General features: G+C 38.3%; 1 protein-coding gene across 1 annotated transcript; it reads right to left on the minus strand.

Moving 5' to 3' along the window:
• Positions 1-9,744: 9,744 nt before the first annotated feature.
• LOC116466926 (eukaryotic translation initiation factor 4E type 2) lies at positions 9,745-10,503 on the minus strand. The gene is given in 3 exon segments (XM_032150121.2): positions 9,745-9,932; positions 9,935-10,379; positions 10,381-10,503. Coding segments are annotated over 3 exon segments (735 nt in total). The 5' UTR covers positions 10,483-10,503.
• Between the last annotated feature and the right edge of the window lie 6,052 nt (positions 10,504-16,555).

The raw sequence follows: 16,555 nt of genomic DNA on the forward strand, positions 1-16,555 counted from the left end.
AAAATTTTTAAAAAGTTACCACTGCATACAGCCAATGTTAAATAGAAACTACATCCCCAAAGACTACCAGTAAGAACTAAATATGTTTTGACACACCAGCACAGAATATTGTGACTGTGTAAAATAAAAAGTATGTGGATAATGTTGATACATGGAAATAACTACAGCCCAGCATATGGGGAAATGTTACAAGAAAGAAGCAAACCAACACATTGATTCCAACTATCTGAAAATGAATACATATAAATTAACAGTCATTAGAAGATCATTTGGAGAAAGTAAATAGTTGTATCTTCAATAGCAGTTTGAGGTATCAAGAAATCAAGATTTTAAAACTGCAAATAAGTAACCAAGTAGTCCGTATTATATTTATATATGTACACAAAGACAACTTTATCCAATTGAAGTCTACTTCAGTGTCATCATTAGCTCAGCCAGATGTAATAGCTGAATCCCTGAGACTCATGTAAAGCAGACTGAGATCAAAGGAAAGAAAAAAGATAATTCATGTGCTGTTTTTAGTCTCTTCAATATATATCCAGAAAGATCAAATATTTTAATTGGGGGTTTTATGAGCTCCTAGGTTTCTCAAATTGCAACTAAAACTAATCTGCATCAAAATCATCTAGCATTTTTGTTAAACATACATTTTTCTGGTCCTTACCAAGGCCTATTCCAATTACAAGAACTAAAGCCTGAAGCCTGACACTACCTTTGTTGATGAGCACCTCAGCTGATTCATAGGAATTCTAAATTTTAAGAACTATAGCTGGTTGGGCATAGTGACTCACACCTGTAATCCCAACACTTTAGGAGACTGAGGTGGGCAGATCACCCAAGGTCAGGAGTTCAAGACCAGCCTGGCCAACATGGTGAAACCCAGTCTCCACTAAAAATACAAAAATTAGCCAGGTGTTGTGGTGCACCCCTATAGACCTAGCTACTCAGGAGGCTGAGGCAGGAGAATCACTTGAACCTGGGAGGTGGAGGTTGCAGTGAGCCAAGATGGCACCATTGCACTCCAGCCTGGGCAACAGAGCAAGACTCCATCTCAGAAAGAAAAAAAAAAAAAAAAGAAGAAGAAGAACTATAGCATTCTTACGGAAGACTTTAAGAGATCCATGAATCCCCAAATCCTGAATTTATGAGAGTTTTTCTGGGAAAAGCATTCATGGCTATCATGAGATTCTTCATGTGTTCATGACTCCCAAAAAGTCAATGGAACCAGAAATTTTAAATGTCTCTCCCATCAACATACTTTCCTACCATTGATGTAGACAATACAGTAAGTTTTGAATCATCCAGCATGCTTTGGTTTATTTGGTTAAAAAATTAACCCCTCTTCTTAACTTTTCTTGAAACAGCTAGCTAGCTTTTTAATAGCTAGCATTCAACGTATACTTAGCAAACAATTATTTTTTAATTTTTGGCTTAAATAAGATTTATCCATGGAATAAACTATCTGAAAGACCTGATTGCCACACCAATTGATCAAATTCACGATTTTATTTGACATTAGCAGGCCTGGGATTTTCTATAATGTAAGCCCTGGTGTTTAATAACATAAGATGTGAGTTGTGCCTATAGTCTTTGCAGCAGATCTAAAAATGTTTCCTTGATAGGTATCTTCGAATATAAAAGTCAACCAGAAAAATCAGCCATACTCTATACAGAAATTAGGCAGTTACTTTTGTCACTGAGGACATCAGAAGAGTTTGTATCTTAAGAATGGCAATTCTTAGATAGCAGATGTCTTTGGTACAACCATATCTATGGCAAAGGAAACAAGTTCTATTCTAAGCTATATTGAGACTGTGGACTTTAAACTTGATAGTTGTGCTGTAATGGGAGTAACTCTGCAGCTGGGTGAGAGGACATATTTTGCATTTGAAAACCGGAGAACAGACGGTGATAGACTGAAAAAATTGAACCACAATATTTTACAGTTCTTACCAATAAGTGGTAGTTTATTTTCCCCCACCCCCTGGATCTTAGTAGTCTAATAATTTGCTTTGACTGACAGAATATAGCCAATTCTGGAGTCTGGGCCACAGCTTCCAGATTCATCACCTCTTGGAACACTACTGCTTCCATGTAAAAAAGCAGCTAAACTATTGAATGAGAGATAACATGGAGACAGAAAGAGAGACCAGGTCAACAGCCAGTATTAAGGCCCAAGACACGTGAATAAAGCCATCTTAGACTCTCTATCCATGACTAAGAGGGAGCAGGACTACACCACATGAATGACCTCTGGCAAGACCAATAGAAGAATTACTCAGTTGATTGCAGCCAGCACAGAAAATCACGAGAAATACTGAATTATTACCACTATAAGGCATTAAATGTTGGAGTGTTTTATTACATAGCAATAATTAATGCATGTTGAAACTTGGCCAGAGATTTTATAGAAGTAGGAATAAAGACATAGAAATCACTAAACTATATTTTGTAGATAATACCTTATTGTGGTGGACAAGAAGATGTGCTACCTAGTCCTCCTTCAAGGAATGACTTGCTGCCCAGCTATGGAGAATGCAGTTAACACACAGCCTCAACAGTTAGCTCCTTTAGGTTTTATATCTCAGGTGCCAATAATTGCCTCTCCCAAGATCATGCCACAATTAGTGACTAAGTGAGATGGGGATAGAGAGTCCCAGCAATTTCAATCCAAATGATGACATACTTATGTGCAATTCTTGCTCAAGAGCTCTCCACTGGGCTGGTCAAGCTTTCTTAATAAATTAATAGGAATGGTTGTGCTAGGGACAGTTTCCTTGGGGTTGTAGATTACGATAGCAAGCATTAGCCCATGTAAATAAGCTGTCCTAGGCAACCTTCTAGGTTCATTCCGATGAAGATTCCCATCATTATGTTTCCTGCAGACTGCTACTGTCAGTTATGGGGAAGTAATGAGCTATGTCTGTTATTATTAGTCAGTGACTCTACCATGTTCCTGCTGGTCAAGCAAAGTCTGTTCTCACCACTTACCTGGCCTCCCTGGACTTTTTAACTTCTTATAAAAGTAAAGGATAGACATGATAACAAATCAGACCCTGTCTTGACACTTTCATTGATTTGTTTCAAAAACTGGATTAGTTCATCTTATTATTATAATAATATTAAAGTACATACCCAATGTTTTTCAAATAATGTAATGTTCACAATGACTTATCAAGATGAATATATTATCCCAGGTTAAAAAAAACTGAAGCTTAGTTACACAAGGTCATATAGGTAGTAAATGGATGATTTAATCCTAAATCTTGATGACTCTTAAGCTCATGTTTTTTCTGCAGGTTCACTGTCTCTTATGGAGCTAAGCATTGACTGAAAGAGAAGGGAACAAAACACAACTGTTTGAAGGGTCATGGTCTAAATTCCTACCATGTATAATTTTCTTTGACACAACTAAATAAGAAAGAGAGAGACAGAAAGAGAGTATGCCAGAAATTAAAGGGAAAAAAGAAATAATTAAAATAATCAACTCCATGGAGGAAGAAGAGCATAGTGGTGACCACATAAAAGGCTGGATAGAAGCCCGTGAAGTCATAACATTCGAAGAGAATGAACATGAGGGTCCCAATACTCTGACATGTAAGAATTTACCTCCACCTCCTGAAACTTGAAAGGGGTTAATTTTAAGACAAATAAGGAGTATGATTTCACACAGTATTGAGTGGATTTAAAGAACTCATTATCCCATAGAGATAGTACTAGCTAAAAACACAAAGGCTTATAAGAAATTTGTAAATTATTCCATCAGCAGCAGACCCTTAATGGTTTGGCGAGAAAACCAAGAAAATTTAGGATTGGGGTGGAAAGAATAACCCATGATGTTGAGCTCTCAAAGCCCTTCTGTGGTCCTCTGCCAGGCGCAGAGTTCTAGGTGGGCTAGTCCTCAGCCTGCCCTAATTTAACACTTCTTATATGCATTTGCTTGCTTCTGGGAGAAAGAAGATGCTGCACTGGCAAAATCTGTCTGGACAAGGCTTTGGATTCAATTTCCCAAAACTGAACATAATCCACCTTATTTCTCCCTCAAAGACAAAGCTTGTGTCTTTGTCTTGAGGTCACCTGAATAGTGTGGAGTGGGGTAGTGGTGTGGCAGGGGCAGCTGAGCCCCTTGTCTCCTAGAGCAGATTCACTGTAAACCCAAAGATGCCTCTTACTTGGGCCTAACCCCCAGATTTCTTGAGTACAAACCTCATCTCTGCCCCTAAATTGTGCCTGTGGTAAAGGGGGTTAAATTTTTCATTCTCACTCTATCATTGGTAGTTCAATAGATTTTTACTCTCTCTTCATCTCCTGCCCGTTCCCTCTAGGGCTAAAGGCTTGAAGTTTAAGTTTCTCTTGAAGAAATGGCCATGCTTCATTTAATCCTGCTGCAGCCAGACTGCTGTGGATGTCATGCTTCTGATGAGATATTAAATCAAGGTAAACATTAACCCCCCAGGCTGGAGCATCTATGAAGAGAAGAAAAATGTGGCTTCACTTCACAGGAAACACTGCAGCCAATCTAGGCCCTCTATGTTGCCTCCAGACCTCACACACTTGGAGTTAATTAGAAAATTCTCCCTCTGGAATATATTATAAGCTGTGTTTAGTTTGGTGGAGAAAATATTCTCACAAATCTTGCCTGAATACAAATGCTTCTGAGGAGTAAAAAATAAGAAAATATAAATAAATTTGTGCATCAAAGCAAAGTACTTCTGCTTTCAACAAAGGCCAATATAATCTATATTTCTACATGACCTAGGTGCAATACATTAAGATGCAGACTATATGAACAATAATGTAATCCAGTTAAATCACCCCAAAAGAGCAAAGTAATTTGAGAAAAGATCAAGAAGGCGCCAGCTCAGTATCCCCATTTCAGACTATCTGCCCCTAAAAGTTTTCTTTCTTTTTTTCATTTTTCAGACTTCAATCTAATTCACCTGGAATTTTCATGTTAGGTAAGGATATAATTTCATTTTCTTTTAAACTAATTTTACCAACAAAATTTATTGCATAATTCTTTTTTAAAAACACATATATAAAACATATATGCTTACCTGCATCTAGGCTATTCTTGTTGATCCCTGCATCAGGACCACACTGATTTGATTATTGTAGGTTACTTTATGTTTTAATATCTTATAGGACCAGTCTCTTTATTCCTATTAGTTTTTAAAATATTCATGTTATTGTTTCCCATATATTATTCCAGTTACAAATTCACTTTGTTAAGGTCAAGCAAATAAATCACAATGAGGTTTCCACTGAAATTAAATTAACTTAGGGAGGAATTGACATATCCTTTAGAAATACATCTACACTAGACAGTCCTTTCTTAAAATGTTTCTTATTCAACATATGTGTAGGACTCCATCTATATAAGTCAAAACTCATTGGTTACCAGGAACAGAAACTCAATTTAAAAGATCTTTAAAAGGGGGAAGCACTGTGTACAAGAATTAACTCCAAATTGATCATAATTCTACATGTGAAATCTAAAACTATAAAGAAAAAAAATTTAATTCTATGTCCTTGAATTTAGCAAAGATTTTTTTAGATAGGACACAAAAACCAAAACCTATAAAATAAGATAAATAGGACTTCAAAATTAAAAACTTTTGCTCTTTGAAAGACACTGCTAAGAAAATGAAAAGACAAGTCACAGACTGAGAGCAAATGTTTGCAAAACGTAAATTTTATAAAAGACTTGTGTCCAGAATATGTAAAGTATTCTCACAATGTAATAATGGGGAAAAAAAACACAATAAAAAAGGAGCAAAAGATTTGATCAGACACATCAGTAAAGATATGTGGATGGCAAATAAGCATATGAAAAGATGTTTAACATCATTTTTCATTGAAACCAAAATAAGATATCACTGCACACCTATTAGAATTATTCATTTAAAAAAAAAAACATGAAACCACCAAATACTGGTGAGAAGGAAGAGCAATGGAAATTTTTGCTGGCAGAAATGCAAAATGGTACAGCCACTTTGGGATACAGTTTGGAAGTTTCTTATAACATTAAAAGTATATTTACTGTATAATCCAGCAATCCTACGCTTAGATATTTACCAAGGGAAATGGAAATATGACCACACAAAAATCTGTATGCAATTATTTATTGTGGTTTTTTTCATAATTACCAAAATCTGGAAACAATCCAAATGCCCATGAACTGGTGAATGCATAAACACATTGTGGTATAGCCACACAACGAAATATGACTTAGCAATAAAAAGGAACAAAATACTGATACTAGTAACAACATGGATAGATCTCAAATGCATTATGCTAAGTGAAAGAAGTGATATACTCAAAAGGGTATATACTTTATGTTTCCATTTACATGACATTCAGTAAAAGGCAAAATTACAGGAACAGAAAAACAGATTAGTGTTTGCCAGTGGATAGAGCAGGAGAAAGGGATAAATAACAGAGGGGTGTGAGAGAACTTTCTGGGGTGATAGAAGTATCCCATGTCTTGATTGAGGTAGTAGTTATGCAAACTTTATGCACTGATCAAAATTCACAGGACTAGTCACCTTAATGGAGTAAATTTTACTGCGTGTAAATAGATCTCAGAAAAAAAAAACCCATCCTACAAGGGGGAGAGGTATATATTGGCTCATCTGTTTGAAAAGTTTGGGTGTTTTCTGGTTTCAGACACATCTGAGGCCAAGTGCATAAACACGTTCTTAGTCATGTCCTACTCTTGCCCTTTTTTCCTTCACGTTGGCTTATTCTTTCCAAGTAATGGTGTCCATCAGTCTCTTCCTCCTTGCAATGATCTTTACAGCTCATAAACTCAGAAAAAGATCTTCTCTTTCTTCATGCAACAATAGCAATTGCCCCCCAAAGGGTACTGATAAACCCTGCTTAGATCTCATACCTCCCTCTACACAATCAATATCTGGGCCCTGGAGAAAGAGATACTTTGATTGGCCATCTTGAGTCTTTCGCCCACGCCGGTGGCAGGAGGGACGGCCACATCAGAATCACTTGGTGCAGTAGAGAAGCAAATTCCAAAAGGAAGGAGAGCCAAGCAGACAAAATAACAGATGTCTTGACATCCTCATTCTTGATTACTGCATATCATGGTCTGTCTGCTGCTCTTGTTGCTCAACAATATCCAGCCAGGGCTCTTCCTTCAAGCTGTGTTCCAAGGAATCTTTACAGCATGTTTTCCAGATTTCCATCTTGCACATTTACGCTTTCATTTAAATATAGCAGCTTCTATGGATACTTCTCTTAACCTCCTCTTTTTTCCACAGGAGCCCAACCCAGTGTGTTTGGGTTGAATCAACTCTTCCATGCTGAGAGATTGGAATGCATTTGACTCTTCAGTGGATGATTTCATCTGCCACTTTGGTGATATTAGTCCTAGGAAGTAACACTGCTGCCCACATTTGCCTGGTTCTCAGTTGAGTCCCTCAGCAGGTGCCCTGACACAGCTAGAGGACAGGACAAACAAGTGAGCTGGACAGACTTGAATTATTAATCTCTACTTACCAGCCTAACTCATGTACAGGGCTGTTATAGCTCTCATTGAATTGCAGAGACTGATCACACTGTCTGAATTTTTTAGTCCCCTCAGGAAGCAAATACTTGTATTTTTTAGACAAATCCTAAGAACCTATCTAGTAAATGGTTTAATTTTACAAATAAAATAACAGAAGCCCTGAGAGCTTTTGGCCCAAGAGCTGAAACTAAAACCTTAGCCTCTTATCTACTTACTGGTGCCCTTGACACTATTTTCTGATGCTTCTCTTTTTCTCAGATTTCCTTCTGGTTAGTGATTTGTCTATAAATATTTCTACCACTAATGAATATAAGTGTTTTTGAAATGCAAGTAAGTCAAGGTCACCATCTATTTGGTAGTAGATTGATGTCAGAGATGATATAGAGCTTAGTGAGGTTCGGATTCAGAAAGGTTCAAATTTGAGTCCTGGTTTCAAAAGTATTAGCTGGGTGACCTTGGCAACTTACTCAGAGTTTCCTCACCTATAAAATGTGGATAATAATAGTATCTCTTTCAGAGGGATATTGTGCAGAATAAATCAGATTTTGAAAACATTAAGCAAAATAGCTAGTAGTCTTGTCTTAGCTGTTTTATTAGGTTGCCTCTTTGGTCTATACTTTTGCAGTAGTCAAAAGAAAGGGTTTAGGAAAGGAAACCAGAATAGAGAACTTTGCAAACAGAAGAACCAGTAGTACTGAAAGAGGGATTTCATTTAATGCTGCTTAAGAAAATATTTTTTTTTATGAAAATACCCCATACCGCTATAAAGGACTTTGGAACAGGGAAAGGAGGATGGTAGTTTCAGGATAAGAAAAGCAACCTTTAAGATTTTGCAAGCTAATGTTGAAATTTGCATCAGTATCTTGATCTCTTAAAACCCTGTGTGGAAAGGAGGTCAAGTTAGGTTTGGGGCAGCAAAAGGATAGGGTAGAACAGGAAAGACTCATCAAAATGAGACTGCAGTAGAAAAAATAGAGATGTTCTTAGATAAGGCAAGAAAAAGGAATTGTGAAAGCATCCTGGGTTCAGGCAGGGAAAGGATCAAGTTTAGGAGATCAGCTGGACAGCTGATATAGTTCAAGACAATGGAGGGTCCAGTGGCAAGAACGAGTAGTAAGAATCAGGAAATACTTTAAGAATCTGAATCTCAGTCTAAGGAGTGGGATAATAAGACACTGGATCATAAATGGGAATTACTGGCAAGGGGCTTAGCTTCTAAGAAATGAACTCACCATTGCCACTGAGGCAAGGTTTTCACACAGTTCCTGTATAGGACTAGGACTGAAGCCAGAGTACTGCAAAGTACACAGCAGGACCCCGTGGGGAGATTTTAGGCCAGAACGGGTAGTGAGGAAACAGCACCCAGTTTGTGAAGGAAGTTCTTCACAGTCTTTACAGGCTTTCACAAGAAACAGACGTAAAAAAACACAGGGAAACATGAGTGCAGAATTTACAGAGATATTTTGGTGCATGTGCCCAGAGGCATTTAAAAATATGGCCTTGGTTTTCAAAATTAAGAAAATAAACAGAACACATTAAAGATAAAGACGGTATCATACAAAATCCTAGCTGATATATTTGTAAATTTTTTTTCAAGATTACTCTAAGGCCCCTTAGTTGCAGGTTTCGTCAAATAGGAAGTATATTTTCAAGTAACTTCAGTTATTCTATGGAATTTAGAGCCAGAAAGTTCTACAGTCAAATACTGTGGGAATTTAAAATTTGTAAGGACGAAAAAGTCTTCTGAAAGGGATGTCTTGGTTTCTTGATACAGCAGAGCATCCATGTGGGGGGCAGGGAGTAGGGAGTGGGTAGAAGTATGTGGACAATGTTTGGGTGTGGGAACAACTAAAGTTGAGGGACCAAGTTTAATCAGTAAGGCCAATCAGTAGTTGTAGAAATCATCTAGTGGTTTCCTAAATGGGATTTATACAGATCCCCAAAACTCTGGAGTCCAAGAAAGCTTAGTCAGAAGCCTCTATATTCATTTCAACCAAAATGACTCTGCATTTCTTCTCTTTTTTTTTAAATTTAGCACCATTTATTGAGCAATCTCAGCTGTTGTTGTAGCTGCTGTGTGTCAGCCTGTTCATAAAACATAAAATTCTCTTTTAATTATCTTGTCCAGGATAGAAGGATCTTCCAGGTAGCATGCCAACAGAACAAGAGACTCTAATGACGCCGGCTTCAAGGATAGTGCCATCCAGAGATGGAAAGGGTCATGGCCCATTCAACCGCAGCTTCCAGAGGTTTTGATAAAGGAGCCTTTGGGAGCCCAGCCTGCCTGGCGTTTTGATGCTGTCGGTGTGAGTTTTGTATTTCATAATGGTGTTGGGAGATAGGTTAAGCACTCGCCGAAGTGTATCCCGGATTCAGGCTGTGGCTGCTTGGTCACTGGCAGTCTTTTCCATATTGAAATAATGTCCTCTTGAAAGTGAAGAGAGACCACAGCCCCACAGATCTCCTCCCCAACCATGAACCGTTCCCCCAACATGGCCAAAATGAGATTCTCCTAGCAATGGGAGATCAAGCCCTTCCGCAGCCAAGTAATCCTCTTGTCACCATTTTTATATGCATTATCCTCCCACATGGGTTTAATTCCTTCTTTGAAGAGATGGAAGTCACTGTGTCCTGTCAGATCCTTTGGACATACCATGTGGCTATTAAACCTCCAGAACTGCTCCACAGAGGCAAAGGTGCCAAACTGTTTGATATTCCGTTCATAACTCTGTGAGCTGGTGGGACAGCCAGGGGTTCTCCTGGAGTACCAGAAAGTGTAGTTGTACTGCAGGGGATGCGCTGCCTGTCCAGGGACAACAGCCTTCCTCTTGTTACTGCTCTTATTCTTATCCCCATTGTGTTTTTTCTTTCTCAGTATCTTTCTGTGTGCTGCTTTCTTCATTCTGATCATGGTCCCTATTGTTGTCATCTTTCAAAGCATCAGATTTGTTGTTCATCCTCTTGCCACTACTGTGGCCACTGCCTCACTTCTGCTTTTCCTATGGGCTATAAATTGAGATTCCATAGAACATTCTGTTTGAGACAAAGGACTCCAATATTTATGTCAGAAAAACTGAAAAGGATATTGAAATGGACAAAAATAGATTACCTGCCATTCTGTAAAGCACTTCTTCCCATTTATTTCATTCAGAGAAGCCTGCACCTTTTATTGTCTTTTTTTTTTCTTTTTTTTTTTTTTTGAGACGGAGTCTTTCTCTGTCCCCCAGGCTGGAGTGCAGTGGCGCGATCTTGGCTCACCGCAACCTCCACCTCCTGGGTTCACGCCATTCTCCTGCCTCAGCCTCCTGAGTAGCTGCGACTACAGGCGCCCACCAACACGCCTGGCTAATTTTTTGTATTTTTAGTAGAGACAGAGTTTCACCGTGTTAGCCAGGATGGTCCTGATCTCCTGACCTCGTGATCCGCCCGCCTCGGCCTCCCAAAGTGCTGGGATTACAGGCTTGAGCCACTGCGCCCGGCCTATTGTCTTTAAGGTATTTTACAACTCTGTAAGTAATGCAAATGACTCTTGTCCATAGAAAAGCAAATGATTTTTATTTCTGGTGAAATTTTGCTTAATGGATATTGACCAGTTTTGCATCTGTTTGTAAACTTACTTCTTATTACCTACATACGTGCGGTGTTTAAATTATTTTGGGAACTAGTCGTCACATCTTACTGGTTTTCTCATTTATTAATTAGTTAAATAAAAGCCTTTACCAAAAGAATGAAACTGGACACTTACCTCTTGCTATATACAAAAATCAAATCAGAATGGTATAGAGACTTAAATCTAAGACCTCAGACTACTAAACTACTAAAAGTAAACACTGGGGAAACTCTGTAGGACACTGGAGTGGGCAAAGATTTCTTGAGTAATACCCTATGATCACAGGCAACCAATGCAAAAGTGGACAAATGAGATCACATCAAGTTAAAAAGCTTCTGCACAGCAAAGGAAACGATCAAGATGAAGAGACAACCCACAGAATGGGGGAAATGGAAGTGAAGAGAAAACCCACAGAATGGGAGAAAATATTTGCAAACTACCCATCTGACAAGGGATTAACAGCCAGAATATATAAGGACCTCAAACAACTCTATAGGAAAAACAACTAATAATCTGATTTAAAGGGGGCAAAAGATTTGAATAGATATTTGTCGAAAGAAGACAAACAAATGGCAAACAGGTACATGAAAATGTGCTCCATATCAATGTTCCTCAGAGAAATGCAAATTAAAACTTCAATGAGGTATCATCTTGCTCAAGTTAAAATGGTTTTTATCCAAAAGTCAGGCAATAACAAATAATACTGGCGAGGATGTGGAGAAAAGTGAACCCTTGCACATTGTTTGTAGGAATATAAATTAATATAGCCACTATTGAGAACAGTTGGAGGTTCTACAGAAAACTAAAAATAGAACTACTATAAGACCGAGCAATCTCACTCCTAGTTATGCACCCAAAAGAAAGAAAATCAGTATATCAAAGAGATATCTGCATTCCCACATTTATTGAAGCACTATGCACAATAGCCAAGATTTAGAAGCAATCTAAGTGTCTATCAACAGCTGAATGTCTAAAGAAAATGTGGTACATATGCACAATGGAGTACTATTTAGCCATCAAAAAGAATGAGCTCCTGTCATTTGCAACAACATGGATGAAACTGCAGGTCACTATGTTAAGTGAAATAAACCAGGCATAGAAAGACAAACATTTCATGTTCTCATTTATTTGTGGGAGCTAAAAGTTAAAATAATTGAACTCATGGAGATAACAGGTAGAAAGACGGTTACCAGGGGCTGGGAAGGATAGTGGGCTGGGGAGGCAGTGGGGATGGTTAATGGGTACAAAAAAAATAGAAAAAGTAAATAAGACCTAGTATTTGCTAGCACAACAGGATGACTATAGTCAAAAATAATTTAATTGTCCATTTAAAAATAATTACAAGAGTATAACTGGATTATTTATAACACAAAAGATAAATGCTTGAGAGGATGAATACCCCATTTACCCTGATGTGATTATTATGTATTGCATGCCTGTATCAAAATACCTTAGGTACCCCATAAATATATACAACTACTATGTACCTACAAAAATTAAAAATTAAAGGCTGCCTCACAGCCCTTAGAAAGAACCAACCCTGCTGACTCTGTGATCTTGAATACCTATAGCCTTCAGAACTATGAGACAATAAATTTCTGCTGTTTATACCTCCCAGTTTGTGGTACTTTGTTACAGCAGCCTTAGGAAACAAATATAATTCTGAGGCAGTTGCAGTTGTCCTCAAGGAGATGGGCCCATGTCTGTTTATCAGGTAAGATGGCTCTCTCTGCTAAGAGCCTAAATATTAAAGAGAATTAGGGGTTACAGGGCCAACATGGAACCAGCAGCTAGACAGCGATGGCCAATTAGTGTTAATTCAATGGAAAAGAAAGGAAGAAAATCAGATATTTTATTATGTATATCCAAAGCACATTAAAATAATGAGAGGGTTACCAACTGCTTCTAGGGTTCAGAATTATTATTTCTGACAGTGGGAGGTCATTCAAGGTGGAATATGAGATAAGCCCTAAAAGTCAGGCTCATCCAGCATCCTGGTTCTCTTTAAGTCTAAAATGCTGTCAATAATGTGAGTTCCTGAAGTTTGAATGGTAATTCTCTGGGTACAAGAAAACAAAATTAAAATGCATGTTCTTTTTTTTAACTGTTCACTCTGAAAATGTGATCAAATTTAGCTAAGTTTTCATGGGTAATGAATGAAGAGTTACCATGTTTGCTCTCACAGAACCAATGTCCTTTACACACCCATGTATGAGTCCTCCTCACACACCTTTCAAACAGGGAGAAGTGACAGTGGAATTATTGAAATTGTGGATTTTTAAAAAAATCAAATGTGTATAAAAGTCCATGACATACAAAGAGCATACAATGATTGCTAAAGCTAGAAAATATTAAAAATAAGAAAGGAAGACTTCAGATTGAAGCAATTAAAAATGTATTCAACCATCAAAAGTGTATGTATCAAGAAAGTACAAGAACCCTTTTATACATGTGAATAAAATGAATTGGGAAATGTTACATCAGATTGTTAGCCAGATTGACTACACTGAACTACTATATTGTTATGTGAAAACTTCACACCATCCCTCTGGTCATCCCGGAATCTTGCTTTCCCATAGCAGTTCTCTACTATCAATAACATGTGGCTACAACTGCCTTACATCAACCATGGTTAGCAGCACTGTGGAAGGCAGCCATAAGGAGCATGCTATTCTGCCTTGTAAGTGAATGTGATATGACTTTCCTGACTGTCCACTGCCATAACTGTGATTGCCAAACCTGTGTCACAATTCCAACACGTGACATTCTTTTTTCCTTAAAAAAAAAAAAAAGACACTCTAATGTTAACATCCTTTATCCATAGCTGAATAAATAATTAGGGTAGATATGTCTTTTGAAGGCAGTGGGACAAGTTTCTTCTTGTTTCTTCTTGGTGTCTTTAAACATTCATAGTCCTACTCCCATCTTTAAAAAAATAATTAAACATATTTACTTGCCCATTTCTACCTCCTTTATCTTCCCTTATTCTTACTGCTCAGTTAATAATGTTGTCAAAAGAGCATGAGACTGGGAATCAAAAACTCTGGATATAAGTTCAGACTCAAATTTTCTTGCTGTATGGAAGGAAAGTCTATGAAAATTCTTTAACATTTTAGCATTCTTGCCTACGAAATGGAATGATTATCATCAACCCTGACTACCATACAAAGTTATTATGATAGGAGATTGCCAGAAAAGTGCCTGATTGGACTTCAGTTAGAAAAGCAAATGTATGATTGAAACATTAAATGTCTTACAATCCTGCCTGAGAGGAGTCTGTGAACAGGAGATAAGTGAACTGAACCTAGTATAAAAGGATCAGAAGCAGTCCAGGTAAGATGATAGTGAGCAGAAAGTGCTGTCAGATTTTGAAATGTTAACATTTATGAGAATAATATTGTAAGAATAAGATTATCTGAAGATAGTTTGAAGAGGATGCCATTTGCTCAGTAAAAGCTTTTGCTCGTGCCCCTGTCCCTTTCTAGATCCCCAGTTCTCTCCTATTGAGCCAAACTCTGTAGCTCTCCCTGATACTTCCAGACAACAATGACCTCACCTTTTTCTGACTGCCCAGAGCACAAACAATCTGTATCATTTTTATAGGTCCTTAACAGGTAACCACATACTGTCTTGATTTCTATGCATTTGTATGTGTTAATATTCAATGGCTTCTTAGTTAAGGGTGATTTATTCAAATCCATAGGGCTAGGCACAGTGTTAGACATGTTAAGTGTTATTTCTTCCATCTGCCTTTGCATCTTATCCTACAGTGCTTTCAGATTTATGCTCTTTCCTAAAGCTAGTCTTGTATTTTCTAAGAAAAGTCAATTTTCAGCCACGCACGGTGGCTCACACCTGTAATCCCAGCACTTTGGGAGGCCAAGGTGGGCAGATCCCAAGGTCAGGAGTTCGAGACCAGCCTGACCAACATGGTGAAACACCGTCTCTACTGAAAATACAAAAATTAGCCAGGTATGGTGGCATGTGCCTGTAATCCCAGCTACTCAGGAGGCTGAGGCAGGAGAATCGCTTGAACCCAGGAGGTGGAGGTTGCAGTGAACTAAGATCATCCCATTGCACTCCAGCCTGAGCAACAGAGCGAGACTCCATCTCAAAAAAAACCAAAAAAAGTCAATTTTCTAAAATTTTCTTCTTAATATTACTAAATTATTTTCAAAGGTATGCCTGTCTTTTCTTTTAAGACTTCAAAATACTGTTATTTTCTTTGTGCTGAATATTCCTCTAGAGTCACCAGGTTGCCTCCCACTCCCTGTACTTAAGCACTGGCTAAATCCTCTTCTCAGATATACAACTGATTTGGGTAGATGTCTGCAACTGTTTTACTTGGATTTCTATGAACTTCTACTGTGCTAAAATGGCCCATTCCCGGCTTTCTGACACTCTGTACAGATGGAGTTCATATACACTATAGCCAGCACTCTACTCACATTGTCTCTTTTCTCAACCATATTTCACTTGTAGAGACTACACTTAAAATTCCCCTTCCCACATCCTCATTACTTCCACCTTCTTTTCTTGTGTTATAAGTTTTTAACCAGGTATAATAAGTGGGAGCTGAACAATGAGAACACATGGACACAGGGAGAGAAACAGCACACACTGGGGCCTGTTGCGGGGTCGGGTAGGGGAGGGAGAGCATTAGGAAAAATAGCTCATGTATGCTGGGCTTAATACCTAGGTGATGGGTTGACAGGCGCAGGAAACTACCATGGCACACGTTTACCTCTTTAACAAACCTGCACATCCTGCACATGTACCCCAGAACTTAAAAATAAAAATTAGAAAAAAAAGACACAAGTCTTCACAACAATGTGAATTAACACTACTAAAATGTACACTTAAAAATGTTTGAGATGGTAAATTTATGTTATGTGCTTTAAATGACAATTTAAAACAAAAAGATTTTTCAAAAAGAGACTGGTATTGATTGGGAAAAAGGAAAGAGAAAAGAGGAGAAGACATAATGACGGCTACCATAAAAAAGCAACAGATAGATGTTGGGGTGGCCCAATTTTTTATCTGAAACAGAGCTAGCTTTTGTGAATCAAGGGACAGACCATGAGAGTTGAAAGTAAAGAAAAGGAAGATCTTCCTGGCCGGGAGCGGTGGCTCGCGCCTGTAATCCCAGCACTTTGGGAGGCCGAGGAGGGTGGATCACGAGGTTAGGAGATTGAGACCATCCTGGCTAACACGGTGAAACCCCGTCTCTACTAAAAATAGAAAAAAATTAGCCGGGCGGGGCGGTGGGCGCCTGTAGTCCCAGCTACTTGGAAGGCTGAGGCAGGAGAATGGCATGAACCCGGGAGAGGGAGCTTGCAGTGAGCAGAGATCGCGCCACTGCACTCCAGCCTGGAAGACAGAGCGAGACTCCATCTCAAAACAACAACAACCAAAAAAAA

The sequence above is a fragment of the Hylobates moloch genome, unplaced genomic scaffold (assembly GCF_009828535.3).
Source record: "Hylobates moloch isolate HMO894 unplaced genomic scaffold, HMol_V3 SCAFFOLD_4, whole genome shotgun sequence".
NCBI lineage: Eukaryota > Metazoa > Chordata > Mammalia > Primates > Hylobatidae > Hylobates > Hylobates moloch.